Raw genomic sequence first — 17455 nt, 5'->3', positions numbered from 1 at the left:
GCTCAGATCTCTTGCCCCATCCCCCACGCTGAGAACCCAGGAGCGCGTGGTCTCCAGAGCTGCTAGAACTGTGACCACATGAGCGACGACTACAAATGGAGGCACTGGAGAAAGGAAAGCTGAAGCAAAACGAGAAGGTGGTGATAATATTTAGGCCTCTGACTCCAGGCACAGCTGATCACTTCCAACCTTCTCAGCAACCAGGGATCCCTTCTTTCTACTTCCAGGGACGCCCTTTGGGGCTATGGACCTCAGAATGGGAAGGTTTTATGACCGAGGTCCAACAGCCTCAAGGGTGCCCAGAGTTCAGAAATCTAGTGGCAGAGTCGTGACCAACACGAAGTCTCCTGCCTTGTACCCCAGGCTGCTCGCCACCAGACGTGGTCCTCTGTCTGGAACCTTGGCTCATCAGCTCCGAGACTAAGAAAACTGAGTAAGTAAAGCAAAAGTAAGGAAAACCTGGAGAGATTTTCCTGAGGGGATCGAGGCAGGAGGGAAATGGGGGGGGGGGCGCGGGCACGAGGAACGGATGCCTGGGCCAGGCGGGGCACAGGCCTCGAAGGGTCCTCCTGGGTGTCTCTGAGGGGCAGTTGGAAGAGGTGGAGGGTGAGGAAAACCGGAGTCTGGAGCTTTCTCACATGGGCTGCTAGGCGTTCCTCGTCAGCCCAGGGTGGCCTGATTGTGGTTGTGATTTGGTGGAAATGATAGCAGCCATGGTTATGTCAGAACTCTCTCTCCTGCAACGGACAGAGAGTCTGGCTCAAGTTAGCCTAAGCACACACACGCACACACAGCTCCTTGGTTCTTTAAAAAGTAATAATGGCTTCAGGAACACTGATCTGAGCGCCTGGATGGCCTATCAGAAGCCAGAACTTCTCTATTTCCATTTCTGTGCTCTGCTTGCCTCCGTGGTGCCTTTATTCACAGGAAGACTCTGTCCAACAGAAACGTGCCAACCGCGCCAGGGAGCGCCTCTCCCTCAGGCCCGCATGCCCACTGCGGTGCGCAAAGAGCTTCTCTTTGCCAGGAGTTCCACCAAAGTCTCAGGAATGGGTCTCATTGGCGTTGGGTCACGTGTTCCAATCACTGGGCCAGGGGGTGAGAGATGACCATGGGCCATGGCGTCCTGGGTCCCCGCAGAGCCGCAGGCACATTTCCGTAGCGAATCCAACGGCGCCTCAGCGTTGGAAGAAGGCAGGGGTGGATGAATGCTTGAAAAGGGAAAACAAAAAACATCCTCCAGGGGTGTTGTAAGGTGGTCTGCAGATTGCTAATAAGAACATTTTTTCCCTGCTGAAGTCAAGTAAGTTCGGGAAATATCAGATTCGGCGAAGATAAACACTATTTTATCCCAGGATCTCTCTCGAGCCATTACCTTCCTGCTGCGCACTTCGCTCGGCAAGTCCGGATGGGAGAACACTGCTTCTCCCAGGCGCTCCCAGCCACCGAGTCCTTTCCTGAGAAGCTTCCCCCGGGACTCAGGGGCCACAAGATGCCTTTTGGGAAGCGCGACATCTGGACCACCCCAAAGAGCCCAAGGAGTCACGGTCAGCATGTCGTCCCCTTTCGTGGCCTGCTGGCCCGAGTGGCTGCTGCCGGCGCCTGCCGCCCCCCGACTCGAGGTTTGCTTTGGCCACAAGAAGCCAGCAGTTATGGAGAATTCGGTGGGGACCACAGGGTGGAGACGCGGAAGTAGCCACGCGCCCCCCGCCCCCAGGATGGCACTGTGCACAACCCCTGCCAGGGTTTTGGGACCACCTCCCGAAGAAACCACTTGCACCAAGACTCTCGCTTCAACGACTGCCTCTGAAAAAACCCAAATCGAAAGAGCTGTTGCCTTGCCATGGCTTTTAGAAGCACCAGATGTCTCCTCCGCCAACTGCAGAGAACACTCTCTCTCCTCACTACATCGACCTTTCCTCCGACAACGACAGACTCTGAGGGGGGGAAAAAAATCTATTTCTGCTACCCAGCTTCCAGGGGAAGCTTTGAGGGATTCTTCCCACAGGCCACTTCAGTGGGCTCAGATACCCCAACCCCAGCCCCACAGACCTCATTACATTGACTTGGTCTGTCCTGCTTGGCTCATCGACTGCAGGAAGCAGAGCCCCATGTTCTTGCTGGTCCAAGAAGCAAAAATGGGAAGCTGTTCCTGCTTCAGGGAATGCTGCTAGCCCCAATCCACCAAGGAAAGAAGTACCCCAGTCACCTTGGACTTGCCCAGGCTTCACAAGGCAGGGCTATCACCACGCCCCTTGCTTCGGCCCCCAAGCATCTCCTTCCACCTCCTCTCCCTGTTGTGCCTCCTTCATTAGCTAGCCCACCACCGCCTTTCACGTGGATACTCCCAACAGCCTCCTCTCTGCTCCCACCTCAGGCCCTTTGCACATGCTGCTTCTGAGGCTGGAACACCCTATGCAACTCACCTGCTTGGCGCAAACAGATCCATGACCCTTAAGCCTGTTTACGGTCTCTTAAAACTGCCCCAACCCCCACCCTCTCTACCACCACCCATTCCCTCCTTGGGCCTCAGCCTCTCTTATTATGAAATCACTCAGCTATGCAAACACTTAAGAGAATCATTTATCAAACACTTGTGAACCCAACCCTGCTTCAGAGTAAGACAGGACACTTGTCACCGGGGCCTTCCTGAAATCCTTCCCAACCACTGCCCACACTCTGCCACAGGGGTGCCTCTCCCCTGAACTTGGTATTCCTCATCCCTTTGCCGACCTTGCGTTCACGTGTATCCCCGAACCATATAGACCTATTTTCGTGCTTTCAACTTTATATAAATAAAACACCTTGCTTTGCTTTTCTCACTCCATATTCTCTCGGTGATGTCCATTCTCCCTGATAGGAGCTGCCCCAGTGGGCTCATTTTTACCTGCTGGGAGCATTTGCCCGTAGTGTGACGGGGCTACAAGAGCTCGACCTGCTCTCCAGGTGAAGGCCTCCATCTGCCATCACCATCACCATCGCCAGGCTGCCCCCGCCTCTGGTATCCGCCCCCTTAGGCTGAGGGCTATTTGCTCAGGATTTTTACCCAGGAATCTGCTAGGTAAAGGGACACACCATCTTCAGCCTTTACTAATGTTGCTAGATTGTTCTCCGAGGTGTTTATACCAACATACTTTTTTTTTTTTTTTTTTTTTTTACGATTTTATTTATTTATTTCTCAGAGAGAGAGTTAGCGCGCGAGCAAGCACAGCAGACAGGGCAGCAGGCAGGGCAGCAGGCAGAGGCAGAGGGAGAAGCAGGCTTCCTGCCAAGCTAGGAGCCCGATGCGGGACTCGATCCCAGAACACTGGGATCATGACCTGAGCCAAAGGCAGCTACTTAACCCACTGAGCCACCCAGACGTCCCCAACATACCTTTCTGATAAAGCTTCCTCAGCCCAGGCACAAAAGTGCCCCTTTCCTCGTCTGTTTCCTCCAAATAAACTCTGCCTGCTGACGTCGGCCTGTCCGCGCTCTCCCCGGGCCTCCCCTCCCCCACTTCTCCGAGCCGGCCTCTTACACGCCTCCCTCGGACAGCAGCCAGCACTTTCGACAACAGCCAGAGCAAGGACGTTGGCAGCAGAACTCCAGAGGCCAACAGCTGCGGATAGAACCCCCGGTTTGCCGCTTCGGCTGCGTGCCTTTGGGCAAGTCACTTCTCCTCGCTGGGCTCGGTTCCCCAACTGCGAGTGGTGACACCTCCAGTGAGCCAGCCACAGGGGAAGGTCAGTGATTAAATGAGATAAGCATGGAAACATGGCAGGTGCTTGAAGATAACTTGTTACTGTTGCCTTTGAAGGCCCCAGAGGAGGCCGAGAACTGTGTGCATCACTCTGGGCTACTTTGCCATATGCAAGAGAAACCCCAAGTCAAGCCGGTTGAAGATAATTGGGAATTTATTGGCCCACATAACTGGGAAGCTGGAGGGGGGCATCTCGCTTCAGGTGTTACAGGATCCAGGAACTTGGACGCCAGCAGGAAGCTGGTCCTGTCCATTTCTGGGCCAGTCTGTCCCTCACACCACCTTCCTTCTCAGGCGGCTCTCCGAGTAGGGGCTCGAGGAATGTGTGCTTCCAGTTTCCCAACTGCCATGAACAAGAACAGCTTCGCCTTCCAGATTGATTCTTCCTACTGGCATCCCAGGGCCAATCCTCAGCGGCCCAGGTTGGGTTTCATGCCCGGACCAGAGCCAGTCACAGTGACCGAGTCAGCCACCAGAAGCTGCTCCGAGTGTGGTTCTCAGAACGGGGCTGTCAGAAGCCCTCGGTAGCTTCTTTGAAATGCAGACTGGCCAGACCTCCAAGGGAATCATCTGCACACCAAGGTCTGAAAAGGCTGCTCGGCACGTTACCTTTCAGCTGCCCCGCAGTCTAGTCTACCCATTGCTTTAAAGATGGATGAACAGGGGGCCGAGGGGACGTGGTCTTGCTCTAGGCGTCCACTTCGCACCCAGGGCTCCCCAGGCCCTGCCCCCCACCATCCCAGACATCATCGGCCGCAGCCATGGACTGTCTCATGGGGGCCGTACTGAAGCCCAGAAGTGGCCGCCTGGTTTGGACTTGCCTCGCGCCCACGTGCCAGAGCCGTGTCTCTGCCGACATTCGGTGGCTCCCAGGACTGGGTCGGGACCGTCCCGAGCGTGGCGGCCCCAGGGTGGGGGGGATGGAGACCCTCCCCCCAGACACACACGTGGGCTTGTGCGCGCGTGCACACACACACACACACACACACGCTCCCACGTGGCCCCCTCACGCGGACTCCCACCCACTGGGCCCCCCAAACTCAAGAGCGCTACAGACCACGTCAGCCTTTATTCTCCTGCAGAATAGGGCCGGGGCCGGGGTGGTTCATTCTCAGGCTACGTCAGAAGGTGCAGTGCTGGGGGCACACAGGCTGTACCCCAAAGTGATAATAAGTTAGGGGGGAGACTCTCAGACTGATCTCAGGCTGCCCAGCTCAGTGGGGGTGGGGGGCTCTCGGCGAGGCTGGTTCCAGGTCAGGCTTGGCCTCACGCTGAAACAACAAGGCAGGAGGGGGGAAGGTTTGTGAAGTCGGGAGGTCAGCGGGGGTCGGAGGGGTCCCTGAAGGAGTCAGAGGATCGGGCTGGGGGGGAGGGGCAGGGCGGGGTGGGGGGGGCCTCTCACCAGACCCTCAGTTAAGGCCCTGCAGATTCTCATAATCTGGAGCTCCCTCTTCCTCTTCTTCGTCCTCATCCTCCACCTTCTGGGAGCTCAGGACAGCTGGGAGGGGTCGGAGGGAGGTCTTGAGCTCGCAGACCCCCTGTCCCCCTTCCCCAGGCGGGCTCCCTGAGCTTCGGCCGCCCCCTCCACCCCCACCCCTCCCCAGCCCCCCACACACCAGGTTCGGTCCTAGCCATGGGCGGCAGCTCCTGGGACACGTTCACATACTCCCGGCTCCCATCTGCAGGGGGCAGAGCAGAAGCGGGGGGATGGCCACGTGGAGGGCAAGTGAGCAGGACACTCCGAAAGAGGGCCACAGCGAGTGAAGGACAGAAAGGGGACCCCCCTGGGCACTGGCCACTCACCCAGAGACGCGTCCGCACTCTCCTCGCTCTCAGGAACATTCACATAATCCTCCCCGGACTCCACTGCAGGAGAAGCAGGGCCCCCCGGGCACCGTCACCCAGAGCCCTGCGCCCAGACCCCGCCATGGCGTCCCAGCGGGCCAGCCCCAGAGCCCTACCCGCTGATTCCAGAGGCTGCCCCACTGCCAGCCCTGGGCTGGGGGCGCCCACAAAGGCCTTGGTGACAGCGAGAAGTAGGGCAACCTGGCCAGAGATGATGAGAGGGAGTGGAACCCTGGGAGCAGCCAGACGACAGACCCTGGCATGTCCCCCAAGCTGGGGACAGGGACAGACAGCCTACACTCTGGGTGGCACCGTGTGCACACAACACTCAGGGCCATGCTGAGTCCGAGGTGTTGTTCCCCGTGGGTCTCATCAGCCAGATCTGCCCTGACCCCCACTCTCATCTCGGTGCCTTCCGGCACCTGTCACCACCAGCGCCATCTTGTCCTTTTATGCAGACTCATTTCTCCACGAGGCCGTGGACTAGGCGGGCTTTGGAGCCAGAGGTTCAAACCCAGCTCTGGCACTAACAGTCGTGTAGCTTCACACGAGGTACCTAACCTCTCTGGGTCTTGGGGTTCTCATCGGTAAAAGAGGCTGAGTGACGGCACCCGCCTCCCAGGGCTGTTGTGAGAACTAAAGCAGAGAATATTGAAATGAGGCCTGTCCTCCAACAAGCGCGTCTGGTAAATAAAGAATCCCTCCTGTCGCACAGCTGGGACAACCGAGGCACAGGAGGGGAAGAGCTGGGCCCAACGGCACCCAGGAATCATGGGGTTTAATAAGCTAACGCATGAAACACTCTTAGGAGGGCAGGCAGTAGGCCCCGAGTTAGCTCTCACCCTGACATGAGAGGTTTCCAGTAAGTATGGGGCGGGGGGGGGCGGTGATGATGAACCTCTGAATGACAAGAAGAGCTAGCACAGATGGCGAGCTGGCCGGAGGACGAGGAGTGACAGAAAACCAGACATGGAAGGCAGCCCCTAACAGGCAGCACGAGACCAACACGAAGGGAGAAAAGCAGCTCAAAGGAAACTGAAATGATGCCGGAAACAGAAGAAAACTTCCCAACTGCCCCCTCACCCCCCAGACCAGCTCTAATCAATCTCCTTAGAGAGTTACAAGATGACACAGCCTCCGTGAAACCAGACGGCAGACTACGGGGAAGGAATGCCAGAGACCAAGAAAGAGCTTCCAGGCGGAGAGACAAGAGAAGAGTCTAAGAGGCGCGAAGTCTACGAGACCACGTAGGCGACAGAAGACAACGAAACAGGAAAGATGACAGGAAAAGGAAGGAAATCAGAGCATCAGCGCAGAAGCCCACCCTGAGGAACAGGTATTGTAGAAAGAGAGAAGAGAGACCACGGAGGGGCCGCGAGCGTCGCAGAAATCACGGGAGAGGGACGCGCCGGGGGGCCGCAGCCCAGAGAGTCACGAGGCCCAACTCACTGGAGAAGGCGCTGTCTCGGAGGCCGGGGTTGCTGGTCACAGGAGCCAGTGGGACAGTGGTGCTGGTGGCCGGCGTGCTGTCGGGAAGCACCTCCCTGAGGGGAAGTCAGGGGAGGGGGAGGCGGATGAGCGAGGACCCCCAGGGCCACGGCCCCCAAGCCCCCACCTGGCCACTCACAAGTAGCCCTCGTTGGGATAGTCCTCCTCCTCCTCCTCGTCGTCATCCTCACAGACGGGTGCTGGGGTAGCGACACAGCGGTCAGCAGGGCCCAGGCCGGGCGCCAGCCTCCCGGCGAGCAGGGCACCCGGGGCCCCAGACGTACCCTCGTTCTCATAACTTGCCACACTGTTGGCTTTGGAGAGAGAGCGAGAGGGAAGCGGAGTTGGCTCAGACAGGCTCTGTCCTCTGCCCGGCCCCAGCCCTCTGGGCTCGAGCCTCACACTTACCACCATCTGAGTCCTGCCGGGAAGACGGCACGCGGGGCGGCTGTGGGGACCTCCTGGGAGTCAAAGGTCAGAGGTCATGCTAGGATGGGGCTCCGGGGGGCAAGAGGGGTTGTAACCGGGAAAGGGACCCCCCCACCCCGCCCCAGTCTCCAGAGCTGAGGGGAGTAGAGGGAGGATTCAGAAGAGAGGGTGCTACCTACGGGATAGGGAGCAGGTCCGGCTGGCTCAGAGGTGGGTAGGAGGTCACAGGCCCATAGGAGGCAGCTGATGGCCAGGGCACGACTGTGGCTGAGGACACATGAGACCAAGCTCAAGGAATGGGTCCGGAATGTTGCCCCTGTCCTCATGGAGTCCTTGATGGACAGACTCACCCTGGGACCCCTCCCATGCCCTGGACAGGCCTGATGACACCCCTGTCCTTCCCTGTCCCCAGCTCCAGTCAAGGCCATGTGGGCAGCCACTGGGACCTGAATAAAGGCACACGCTCTCTCACATGCCAGGGGACCCTGTCCCCTACGCCCAAGGGAAGGGACCCCCCAGGTACTCACGAGGTCGTTTGAGCACGATGCTACTTGGGGTCAAGCTGGCAGGAGAGACAGGGCTTGGTCAGGGGCAGGAGAGGCCCCCACTCCCAACCCCAAGGCCACACGGGGCAGGGAGGGGCCCATAAGGGGCCCACGGGCAACTCACCTGTCAGAGGCCGCCGTGTCATAAGAGCCTGGGGAAGAGAAGTCAGTGAGGCAGGAAGAGGGGGGTCGGGGGGGAGAGGGGGTGAAGCAGGGCAGAAGAAGGGACGGTCAGGGTGGCGTGAGGGGCCAAGGAGAGCCGGGGATCCCTGCAGGGGCATCACCGGGTGGCCCCCACTCACCTGGCAGCTCCCGGCAGCGCACGCACAGGGCCACGACCAGGAGAGGCAGCAGGACGAGGCCCAGCACGTAGGGGATGAGGACCACGGCCTCCATCTGCAGCGGACGGCGCGCACTAGGCCCGGCTGCCCGCCGCACACCCTCGAGGGCTGAGCTGCCACAGGGTGAGGGCTGGGCCAGCAGAGGTGGGGGAGCTGAGTGGGCACCAGCCTGGAAGCCTGAGCGCCCGCAGCTATGCCTTCCTTGGGCCCGTCGCTGGGCCCCCTCCCCTTGTTAGGCGGCGTGGGGGGCGTCCGCACTGGCTGGAGGAAGCCCCGTGATCCCCAGGCCCTCCGGCCAGGCTCTGGGCCGGAGTGTGGGGCGCCGGTCCCCCCTGCGCAGCCGCTGCGCCCCAGCCCTACCTGCCACTCGGCTAGGCGCCTGCTTCTCTCAGCGCCTGCCCGCCTGCGGCAGGAAGCTGTGGTGAGCCCCAAGTGAGGGCAGGAAATCATCAGGCTCTGCCTGGCTGCACCGCCCCCTTCCCACCCCCACCCAGCCAGTGGGGAGGGGGAGGAAGAGGCCTGAAGAGCCACCCCTCCACCCCGGGGCCCTCAAGAGGGGTCTGCTGGCCTCTGGGACAAGGAGCAGCAACTCCTACCAGAAGGAAGGCAAGACACTTACAGGCCAGCCAAGAGCCACAGCCTCCGTAGCTATGGCTGGAGGGGCCAGCCGGGAGGGAGGCCCTGCCTCTGGGAGTTCTGAGGGGCACGGGGCAAAGCCCACCCCACCTTGCCCTGGTTGGCCTGCCAAGAGGGGCGGGCTCTCGGGGAACCAGGGGCGTGACTCACGGTCACACAGAGCCAGCTCACTCCATACCCTTGTTCGCCCAGCCCAGGAGGGCAGGGTCAGCCGGAGGTCCCACTGGAGCAAGCCCATAGCCGCCGGAGTCTTGGAGCTAGGGAGGGGGCATGCCCTGCCGTCTAGCAGTCAGAGGCCAGTAACATCCAGAGAGACTCAAGCAGGCACTCGGGGTCTGGATACAAATTTTATTCAGTTACAAATAGCACCAAGCCCCTGGGGCCGCTCCTAGGGAGGGGAACCCCCCCCTCCCGGACCCGCCACCCCTTGCCCTTGGCTACTGCCGATGTAGTGCGTGGGAGCTGGAACGTGGCCCAAGGCCACTCTTAGAAGCTGGGCCGGACCGAAGCTTTGGGCCCGGGCTCCTCCTGGGGCGGGCCTGGGTCAGCCGCGGTCGGTGCGCAGGCGGCAAGCCACGGCCCCTCAGATGAGCACACTGGACACGGGGACCCGGGTGGAGCGGCCTCGCTGGGGTACCACAATGCGGTCGTCTGTGGGCCCTGTCTCACGCAGCAGACCTGCCGGGGGCGGGGGGGGCGGTCAGAGCCAGGGCTGGATGGACAGAAAGACGCAAAGCCAGGGAGGGGGACCGAGAGGCAGCGGAAAGTAGACGGGGCAGCAGAGCCGTGGGCACCGCGGGACGTCAGCTGGGTGGACAGGGGGACCCGAAGCTGAACGGGGCAAGGCTCGTGGGCTGAGAGAAGCCGGGGACACGGGCTGGGACAGACAGACGGACGAGCCGGTAGCATCGTGAAGCTGGGCGAGGCGCCACGGGTGGACGAAGGGAAGCCCCCACTGACCCTGCACGTGCAGCTGGGCCCGCCGGCGGTCCCCCTCGATGAAGATGGCCGTGCCCAGGAAGGCAGCCCCGCCCAGAGCCCCAACGAAGGCGCAGAGCATGAGCGAGAACTGCAGGGCCCGGAACTCGGACAAGAAGGAAGGCGGCCAGCTCCGGCGGAGGCGGTCGGAGATCTGCAGGGAGACGAGGGAAGGACAGCCAGGAGGGTTGGTCCCGGAGAGGGAGCCCCGAACTCCAGAAGAACAAAGTCGTCGGGGCCAGCAGAGAGGGGTGGTCTGGAAGACCCGGGAAAGCCCCGTGGCCTCCCTGTGGAACGGGAACGTGCAAGGCCGAAATGCCACCCGCCCGGCTGACGGTCCAAGATGAGGGGGGCCTGGCACAGAGCAGACACTTCACTGGGCTCAGCCGCTGGAAGTCAGCCCCAGCTTAGGCCGACAGCCAGTGCCAGAAACATGGCATCTCCCGAACCGCACCCCAGGTGCAGCCGAGAGGCAGTGCTCACCAGGCCAATGAGGTAGGGGCTCCCGGCATCACCCAGCAGGTGGGACAGCACAATCTGGAAGGCCTCAGCAGTGGAACGTCGTGTGGGAATCACCACGTACTGGGGGAGGAGGGGCAGAGCACAAGGACACGGCCAAGGCTGAGCCCAGGCTGAGCCCAGAAGGAACCGCAGCTCAGGGGTGTGAGTGGGCTACAGGCTCAGACTACAGGCCCACGTGGGGCTGACTCTGAAGTCGGTCTGGGTTTGAGTTTTGAAAAAGGGGTAAAAGCTATAATGGAGGCAGGTGAGGCCTCCTGCCCCCCGCTCCGTGCTCCCACCCGCCTCTGGGCTAACCCTGAAGTGACCGACCTACTCACCAACAGAATGTCAGCTACAATGGCCCAGTTCATGGACAGCAGTGTCTCTCCAATAAAGATGAAAATCTGGGGGGTTGAAGGGGGAGACGGGGGAGGGGGGAAGGGGCGTTGTCTCAACACAAGAAGCGCCAACATCCGGAGGGTATACTGTGTACAGACCCACCGGTGGACTCATTTAATTTAATCCTCAGAACAGCCCCATGAGACAAAGTTATTATTCCTGTTTGACAGATGATGAAACAGCACAGAGAGGTGAACTCGCTTGCCAAACGTCACACGGCTGGGAAGAGCCAGAGCTGAGATTCGAAACCAAGCCTCTGGTTCAAGCTGTCTTCAAACCACTATACTGGTTGACCCCCGCCCGCCCCCTGGGCACCCCGGTCCCGCCCCAGTGCACCCCAGACCCAGAACACCCCCTTTGATGGCCGCTGGCTACTCACATAGGTGGCCACGATGCTACCACGGGCACAGGCAAGGGACAGGAAGAGGAAGGGCGCAGAGCCCAAGAGGCCAGCAGCGCAGACCAGTGGGTCAGCCCGGGGGTTGGAACGGCGGAGGCGGCGGCTGGTCTCCACACCCAGGCCCACACCCAGGACCCCGGTCAGGCAGGTGATGAGCCCAAAGATGAGGCTGGGGGCAGGGGAAGGGGCATGGGGGCCAGTCCGCCTTGCCCCACCCCCGCGGCCTGGGGAAGAAGAGGGTCCCTCCCAGCCGCCCACACGACTCAGGTCCGTCCGGGACCCCCCGGGTCGTAGAGCTACGAGAGGATGGTATCAGCCCATCGCCTATTTCCCAGCCCAGGAAACTGCACTGGGAGAGGAAGTAGCCCGAGTCTGAACCAGTGACTCTCCACTCCATCCCCTGCTGCCCGCAGGCCACCTAGCGTCGCCCCCATCTGGTACCTGTCAGAGGAAGAGCAGGAGTCTCCAGGAAGGCAGGGCGGGGTCTCCCCCAAGACCACACGGGAACGCAGCAAGAACGCAGGAGCCCAAAGAGCCAGGGAGCCGGTGACAAAGGCCACAGCAGTGAAGCCAAGGGAAGAGAGGATGAAACTAGGACTGCGGACATTTGGGAGGAAGGAAGTCAGGCCCCACGGAGGGGTCAGGGCTCTCTCCCTCCCCGGCTTACTTTAGTAAGGTCAGGACGCTGGGTAGGGAAGCCGTCTTGGCCTCCGGATCTGGGCCTGTAATTCAAACAGCTGCCACCAGGGGGCAGTGGTGACCGGGTGCCTGGCCCTGAGGCCCCCCAGCCCGGCAGAAAACAGAGACCACTCTCAAGTAAATCTCCAACTGGACAGCAGCCCTCCTGCCCCCGGGAACTCAGATGTTGGGCTAGAATGGAACTAAACTCACTTTCGTGCCAGAGCCCTCAGATCTGCCCACCAGGAGGTGGGGCTGAGGGGCGGGGAGTCCGAGTGGCGCTCCACGGCTCCCCTTGGGGGCTCGCGTACCACCAGGAACAGCAGCAGAACAGCCACCACCCCTAGACCTGGAGTCACCTGGGGAAAGAGCAGACTTCAGGACAGGCACAGACAGGGACACGCTGAACCCCTGGGGCCAGGAGGAAGTGAGGGTGTATAAAGACAATTCTGGCCCCAAGGCCTCAAACCCCCAGCAGCCGTCTGCTCGCGGGCAGGCTCTGAGCCTGCGTTCCGAGGGAGCAGCAAATGCCACCGAGGGCCCCTGTTTCCGCAAGCCTAACTGCTCCCTCTTTGGTAACAGCACCCTAATTTCCTTTTGGGAAACTACTCCCCCCACTTCTCTTAATCCATGTGGTTCAAACAGGGTGGGGCTCGTGACCCAGACTGGGCCGACAAGAGGCATCTTAACCTCCCTGGCCTCCGTGATTGATTGAATGGCAGGCACGTGACCCACGTTCACCTAACCAGACACCATCCAGGACTATTGCTCAAGGATCCAGGGTGCCGAAGTCTCTAAACGGGAAGATAAGCGCGTGGAGCTTTCACTGGCTTGAGAACGACACTGACACAGAGCAAAGTAAAGCGGAGAAAAAGGGTGTCTGAATTCCTGGGAAGGAGCGGGAGTCCTGGATCCAGCGTCACCAGAAGCTCACCCTGGGACTCTCCATTACAAAAGCCACCGGCTTTGGTCTTCCAGGGCGCCTGTTGCCGGCAACCAGGAGTTCTGTTTAGCACGTGGCTTCGTGGTGAGGGCAGCCAGGCTCCCTATACAGGCTTGGCAGAGTAGCCACTGCCTTAAAGGGGAGGGGGTGGGGAGGCTGGTGTCTGAAGGCAGGAAAGGGAGAATGCATGGGAACGCTGCTGACCTTCCCCAGGCTGTGCCCACGCTCACCCGCAGAGCCCAGTGCCAGTCCCCGGCCACATCCTTCACTTTGGAGCCTGCAATGTAACCCAGACCACTGGGGAAAGGGGACGGGAGACAAGAGCGGACGGCCGGTCAGTCCGGCCCCACGCCAGGTCCTCTGGCCTCCCGCGCCCATCCCCCCACCAGACCCCCACGAGCCCTGAGCCCCGCTCACCTGCCCACAGGGATGGCAAAATAGAACACGCTGAGCATGCGGCTCCGCTGGTCTGCCACGAAGAGGTCGGCGATGAGGGTGGGCGCAATGGTGGAGTAACTGGCTTCCCCAACCCCCACCAGGCCCCGGGTCAGGAGGAGCAGCCAGAATCGCTGGGAAACGAAACATGGGGAAGTGGCACCCCACCCTGCAGCCGGCCTCCCGGCCTCCCTCCCCAGCCAGCTCTGGAGAGGGGAGGCACGGATGGCGGGAGAGGCCTGAACTTGACAGACCTGAGCTTGAATCCTGGCTCCACTACTTCCTAGCTGTGACTTTGGGAAAGCAACTTAACCTCTCTGAGCCTCAGACTCCTCATCTGCAAAAGGGGGAAAATAATAGCTTGCTCACATAACTATCACCAGGATGGGACAATCTAAGTTTTATTTAGTGCGGTGCGCCCGGCGGAGGCGCGATGAATCTTGACTTCTACCACCCAAGACACCCCCCTGGTGAGTAAGGGTCTCAGGCAGAGATTTATTTGTGCACCAAAGACACCTGAGGTTAAAGGACAGGGTAGGATCTGGCCAAGCAGAGTACATAGTGCCTGGTACACAGTGTCCTTAACCTGGGGCTAAGGACAGACTTCCAGGGTAGAGAGTGAGAACAAACAGAGGGGTTTTCAAAGCAGCAAAGAAGCAACAGCCAGGGAGGCAGGAGGAAAACCGGGAGGACTGGCATCACTGAAGCCAGAAGAGAGTTTCCAGAAGGAAGTGGGTCAGTGGAGCCAGAGGCTCCCGGGGGATCTAGCAAGAACAGGATTAGGAAGTAGGAGCCACATTTAGCAACCAAAAGGTCACTGTTGACTGTGGCAATGGAGCGGTGGGGGCACGCTGGCAGGCAGGGTTCCACGGTGAGTGGGAGGAGAGGAAGTGCCAGCAAAGTGAGAGCCTCTCCCCGACTGCTCCTTCACCCAGACTGCCGCTGGGTCAAGGGGCCTTGTGGGAAGTCCGGGGAGGAAGGAGAAGTGGGAGACCAGACGGTCCAGGTGAGTTCTTTCCCGTGTGCAGAACTGGAGTGCGGAGGTGTGGTGTGGAGGGGGTCAATAATGGTGGGGGAAAGAGGGTGATGGACAGAAGAATGTTCTAGAAGAACAAAGGAGAGGTGGGCAGATTAACTCAGGCAAGCAGGGGATATACTATGGCATGGGCCCAGGGAAGAGCAGAAGTTTCCCAGGCCCAGTCTTCAATGATTCCCAAGAGCAGCAGCCAAGACCGATGGGTAGTAGGGGGGCACCGGAAGCAGGAGCCAGCATGGGGTCTCACCTCTCTGGGGATGAAGGACGACCCCAGTGTCACCAGGGACCAGAAGGCAATGCCCCCGCACATCAGATACTTCCGATTGTACCTGTCACCCAGGTAGCCAAACACAGGTGCCAACACCATGTAACTGGAGATGAACACTGAGGGGAAGCAGAGAGTCACCGCCCGGCCCCAGGACCCCTCGCCCACCCTGACCCCAGCTCAGGGAGGCCAAGGGGGCCAGGATTAACTCCCAACCCTGAAACAACCAGAGCTCTGGCCAGAGAAGTCCAGCCCGTCTTCAGCATCTTTCAAACCTTCCATTGTGGAATGAACGGCCCAGCTAACCCATCACTTCCTCCCACCCAGCCAAGAGCAAAATGCAGACTCTGTACGCTGGCTCGCCCACCAGGCACTATCTTAGCTAGCCTCCCTACCTCTCCCACCTGGTGCTCCTCCACTCCCCCTTCTCTGCATCCCAAAGGCCCCACTGCCAAGCCCAATATCGTCCTAGGACTTCTGATGCCCACTGTCGTCCCCAGTGGGGACATTTCTCCTCGCACCTGAGCATCACAGAACCTTCAGCTCGGATACCGTCCCGGCCCCCACATGTCCAATCTCTCTTTATCGCAATTACCCGGTTCTCTTTACAAAATACTCCTACTGAAAATCATCTCATTCTTCGTTTAGGTTAAGGACTGGTGCCATCATTCCCAGTACAATGCCAGCTCCATGAAGACAAGGGCCTTGCCGGTACCGGCCGTGGCTGTATTTCCCCCACATACAAACAGGTGCTTGGTAACCGTGTGTTGAATGAGAAAAGTGAATGGCGCTGACAAAGACCTGTTTCTCCTCTAACTCAACACCTTCTGAAAGCTCTGCAGACCTTGACCTGTAGATTGCTCTCATTCCTCTAGACTTTGCCTTGAATACCTCGTGGTGCTTTTTCTGGCCTCGGGCAGAGCAAAGAACCCTTCAAGATCTTTCAAATTCCTCTCCTCTTGCTTGTTGTGTGACTCCAGGCAAGCCTTCTCTAAGCCTCAGTTCCTCTATAAAAATGTGGACAGGACCATCTACATTTTCTGTGAAGTAATAATGACACCGACTCTTGGGCGGATGGGAGGATTAGACGGGCCAAGTTATGTGCGTGTTATCACTTCTTCTTCCAGGGCAAGTGCTCAGAAATGTCCAAGAAACGAATGAAGGAAAAAAGGAAGGAAAAGAGGATTCGGCCTTGGTTTTGCCTCTTCCGTAAATCCCAAGGCAAGGTTCTGAACAAATAAAACTCAACTCTCCCCACTCCAGACACCCCCCTTCTTCCATTACTTATTGGGGGCCTTCCAGGCTCTGGACACCGTAGCACACGTTTTATAAGCATTAACCTGCTATAACCCTCACATCAGCCCTACCAGGTGCTCTGGGTTAGGACTAGTTCCACCTCCCCCACAAGAAAGGTGAGGCTTAGAGAGATGGAGGGCCTTGCCTGGCATCCCACTGAGGACGCGGAAAGCTGAGATTTAAACCCAGGTCTGTCTTGCCCATTACACTCAGCTGACTGCCATTCAGAATGTGGTATCCTAGCTAACTGAGGACGGCCCAAAGCAGAATAAGGGCCCTCCTCCCCCCTCCACTAAGTCTGACCGCTCTGCCTCTACTAATGAGGCCAAGGCATGCTGGCTCACAGCCCCATATGGGGGAGAAAAGGAAGAAAAGCTCCCGCGCCCGAAGGGGACCTGCACTCACCGGTCTGGATGAGGCCAGAGCTGCTGTCTCCGATGCTGAAGAACTGCTCAATGTCCGGAAGGACGCCTGGGAAGAAGACTCGGGATGGGCTCGGCGAGGCAGCCGTGGCTCCAGAGCCTCCCCAGCCCGTGCCCTCGTGGGACGCCCTCCCCGAAGTCAGTACCCGCCACGGTGAAGCGGTCCATGTAGTTGAGAAGGTTGATGTAGCACAGCACGGCCACGACGAGAGCCGAGCGACGCGGAGACAAGCCGGTGATGCGCTGCAGCCCCTCCCGGTCCGCGACCCCGGGATCCTCGGACTTGGAGCTCCCCAGGGACCCCGGTAACCCCGGGGTGCCGGGCGCCGGCCCGTCGTCCGTGTCATCCGCCTGGCTGAGGAAGGGCGCGGGGTCGGGCCCGGACATGGTCCCCGGGGGCCTCGCCCGCCCGCGCTCCGGCTCCTACCGACGATCCCACCTGCGAGGGGAGGAGGCTGGAGAGAGGGGGACGGAGGGGAGCGCGGCGAGGGCGCTGCGCCCAGACCCCCGCGGGCGCTGGCCCGGGAGCACGCAGCACGCCTGGGATGGAGCCCGGGCCCTGCCCGTCATGCCGCCCCGTCCCGGCAGGCACCGCGCGCGGCGAGTGACGCCGGCGACAGAGCGGGAGGGAGCGCCGCCCCCACGCCTGCCCTGCGGGACGCCTCCCCTCGCCCCCGGCGGGACCCCGCTGCGGTCGCGGCCGCTCAGCCCCGGCGCCGCACCGCGGCCGCCGCCATGTTGCCCTGCGGCCGGTCACGTGACGCCGCAGCCGCGGAGGCCGACGGCGCCCGGAGCCGGCCCTGGGCACGTGACCGCCGCCGGCGCCCCGTCACGTGACGGCCGGGCGGTCGCCTGGGCAACCGGGGCGGGTCCCGGCCGGGCCCGCGACGCCCTCGGGGCCTCCGCGCTCCTCCGCCGCTCCCGCGGGGGCGCCGCTCGTCGGAGGTCGGGCGAGAGAACGGCGGCGGCGAAGGTGCTGAAGTCGCGGGTCTCCGGAAACTGGAGCAAACCGTGTCCGGCGTGGGCCTCCGACGCGCTCGGGCGTGCAGCGGATGGACGCGGCACAGCGGCCTCGG

The 17455-nt window shown here is 60.6% G+C and overlaps 2 protein-coding genes across 2 annotated transcripts; both read right to left on the bottom strand.

Annotated features, from left to right (window-relative positions):
* Positions 1-789: 789 nt before the first annotated feature.
* LAT (linker for activation of T cells) lies at positions 790-9270 on the bottom strand. The gene is given in 14 exon segments (XM_059415059.1): positions 790-1211; positions 3376-5013; positions 5145-5240; positions 5359-5421; positions 5546-5608; positions 7037-7131; positions 7215-7281; positions 7284-7327; positions 7329-7389; positions 7484-7536; positions 7684-7771; positions 8032-8066; positions 8174-8201; positions 8352-9270. Coding segments are annotated over 12 exon segments (780 nt in total). The 5' UTR covers positions 8446-9270; the 3' UTR covers positions 790-1211; positions 3376-5013; positions 5145-5151.
* Positions 9271-9360: 90 nt separating this feature from the next.
* Positions 9361-17082, bottom strand: SPNS1 (SPNS lysolipid transporter 1, lysophospholipid). The gene is made up of 12 exons (XM_059415058.1): positions 16526-17082; positions 16363-16428; positions 14644-14780; positions 13343-13494; positions 13156-13222; positions 12196-12341; positions 11746-11901; positions 11284-11473; positions 10844-10909; positions 10488-10586; positions 9987-10158; positions 9361-9704 (listed from the first exon to the last, which is right to left on the bottom strand). The coding sequence occupies exons 1-12, from the start codon at positions 16764-16766 to the stop codon at positions 9610-9612; spliced, it is 1587 nt and encodes a 528-aa protein (XP_059271041.1). The 5' UTR covers positions 16767-17082; the 3' UTR covers positions 9361-9609.
* Positions 17083-17455: the final 373 nt, after the last annotated feature.

This window comes from Mustela nigripes, chromosome 11, assembly GCF_022355385.1.
Source record: "Mustela nigripes isolate SB6536 chromosome 11, MUSNIG.SB6536, whole genome shotgun sequence".
Taxonomy (NCBI): Eukaryota; Metazoa; Chordata; class Mammalia; order Carnivora; family Mustelidae; genus Mustela; species Mustela nigripes.
The sequence above is the reverse complement of the archived record's forward strand: the minus strand, read 5'-3'. Positions and strand labels throughout refer to the sequence as shown.

Excerpts from the sequence above, each read along its gene's own strand:
- SPNS1 (XM_059415058.1), bottom strand. The coding sequence starts at position 16,766 with ATGTCCGGGCCCGACCCCGCGCCCTTCCTCAGCCAGGCGGATGACACG. Across the intron at positions 16,429-16,525 it reads GGACCGCTTCACCGTGGCGG|GCGTCCTTCCGGACATTGAG; the intron begins GTACTGACTTCG and ends TCTTCTTCCCAG. Across the intron at positions 14,781-16,362 it reads CTCTGGCCTCATCCAGACCG|TGTTCATCTCCAGTTACATG; the intron begins GTGAGTGCAGGT and ends GCTTCCCCTCAG.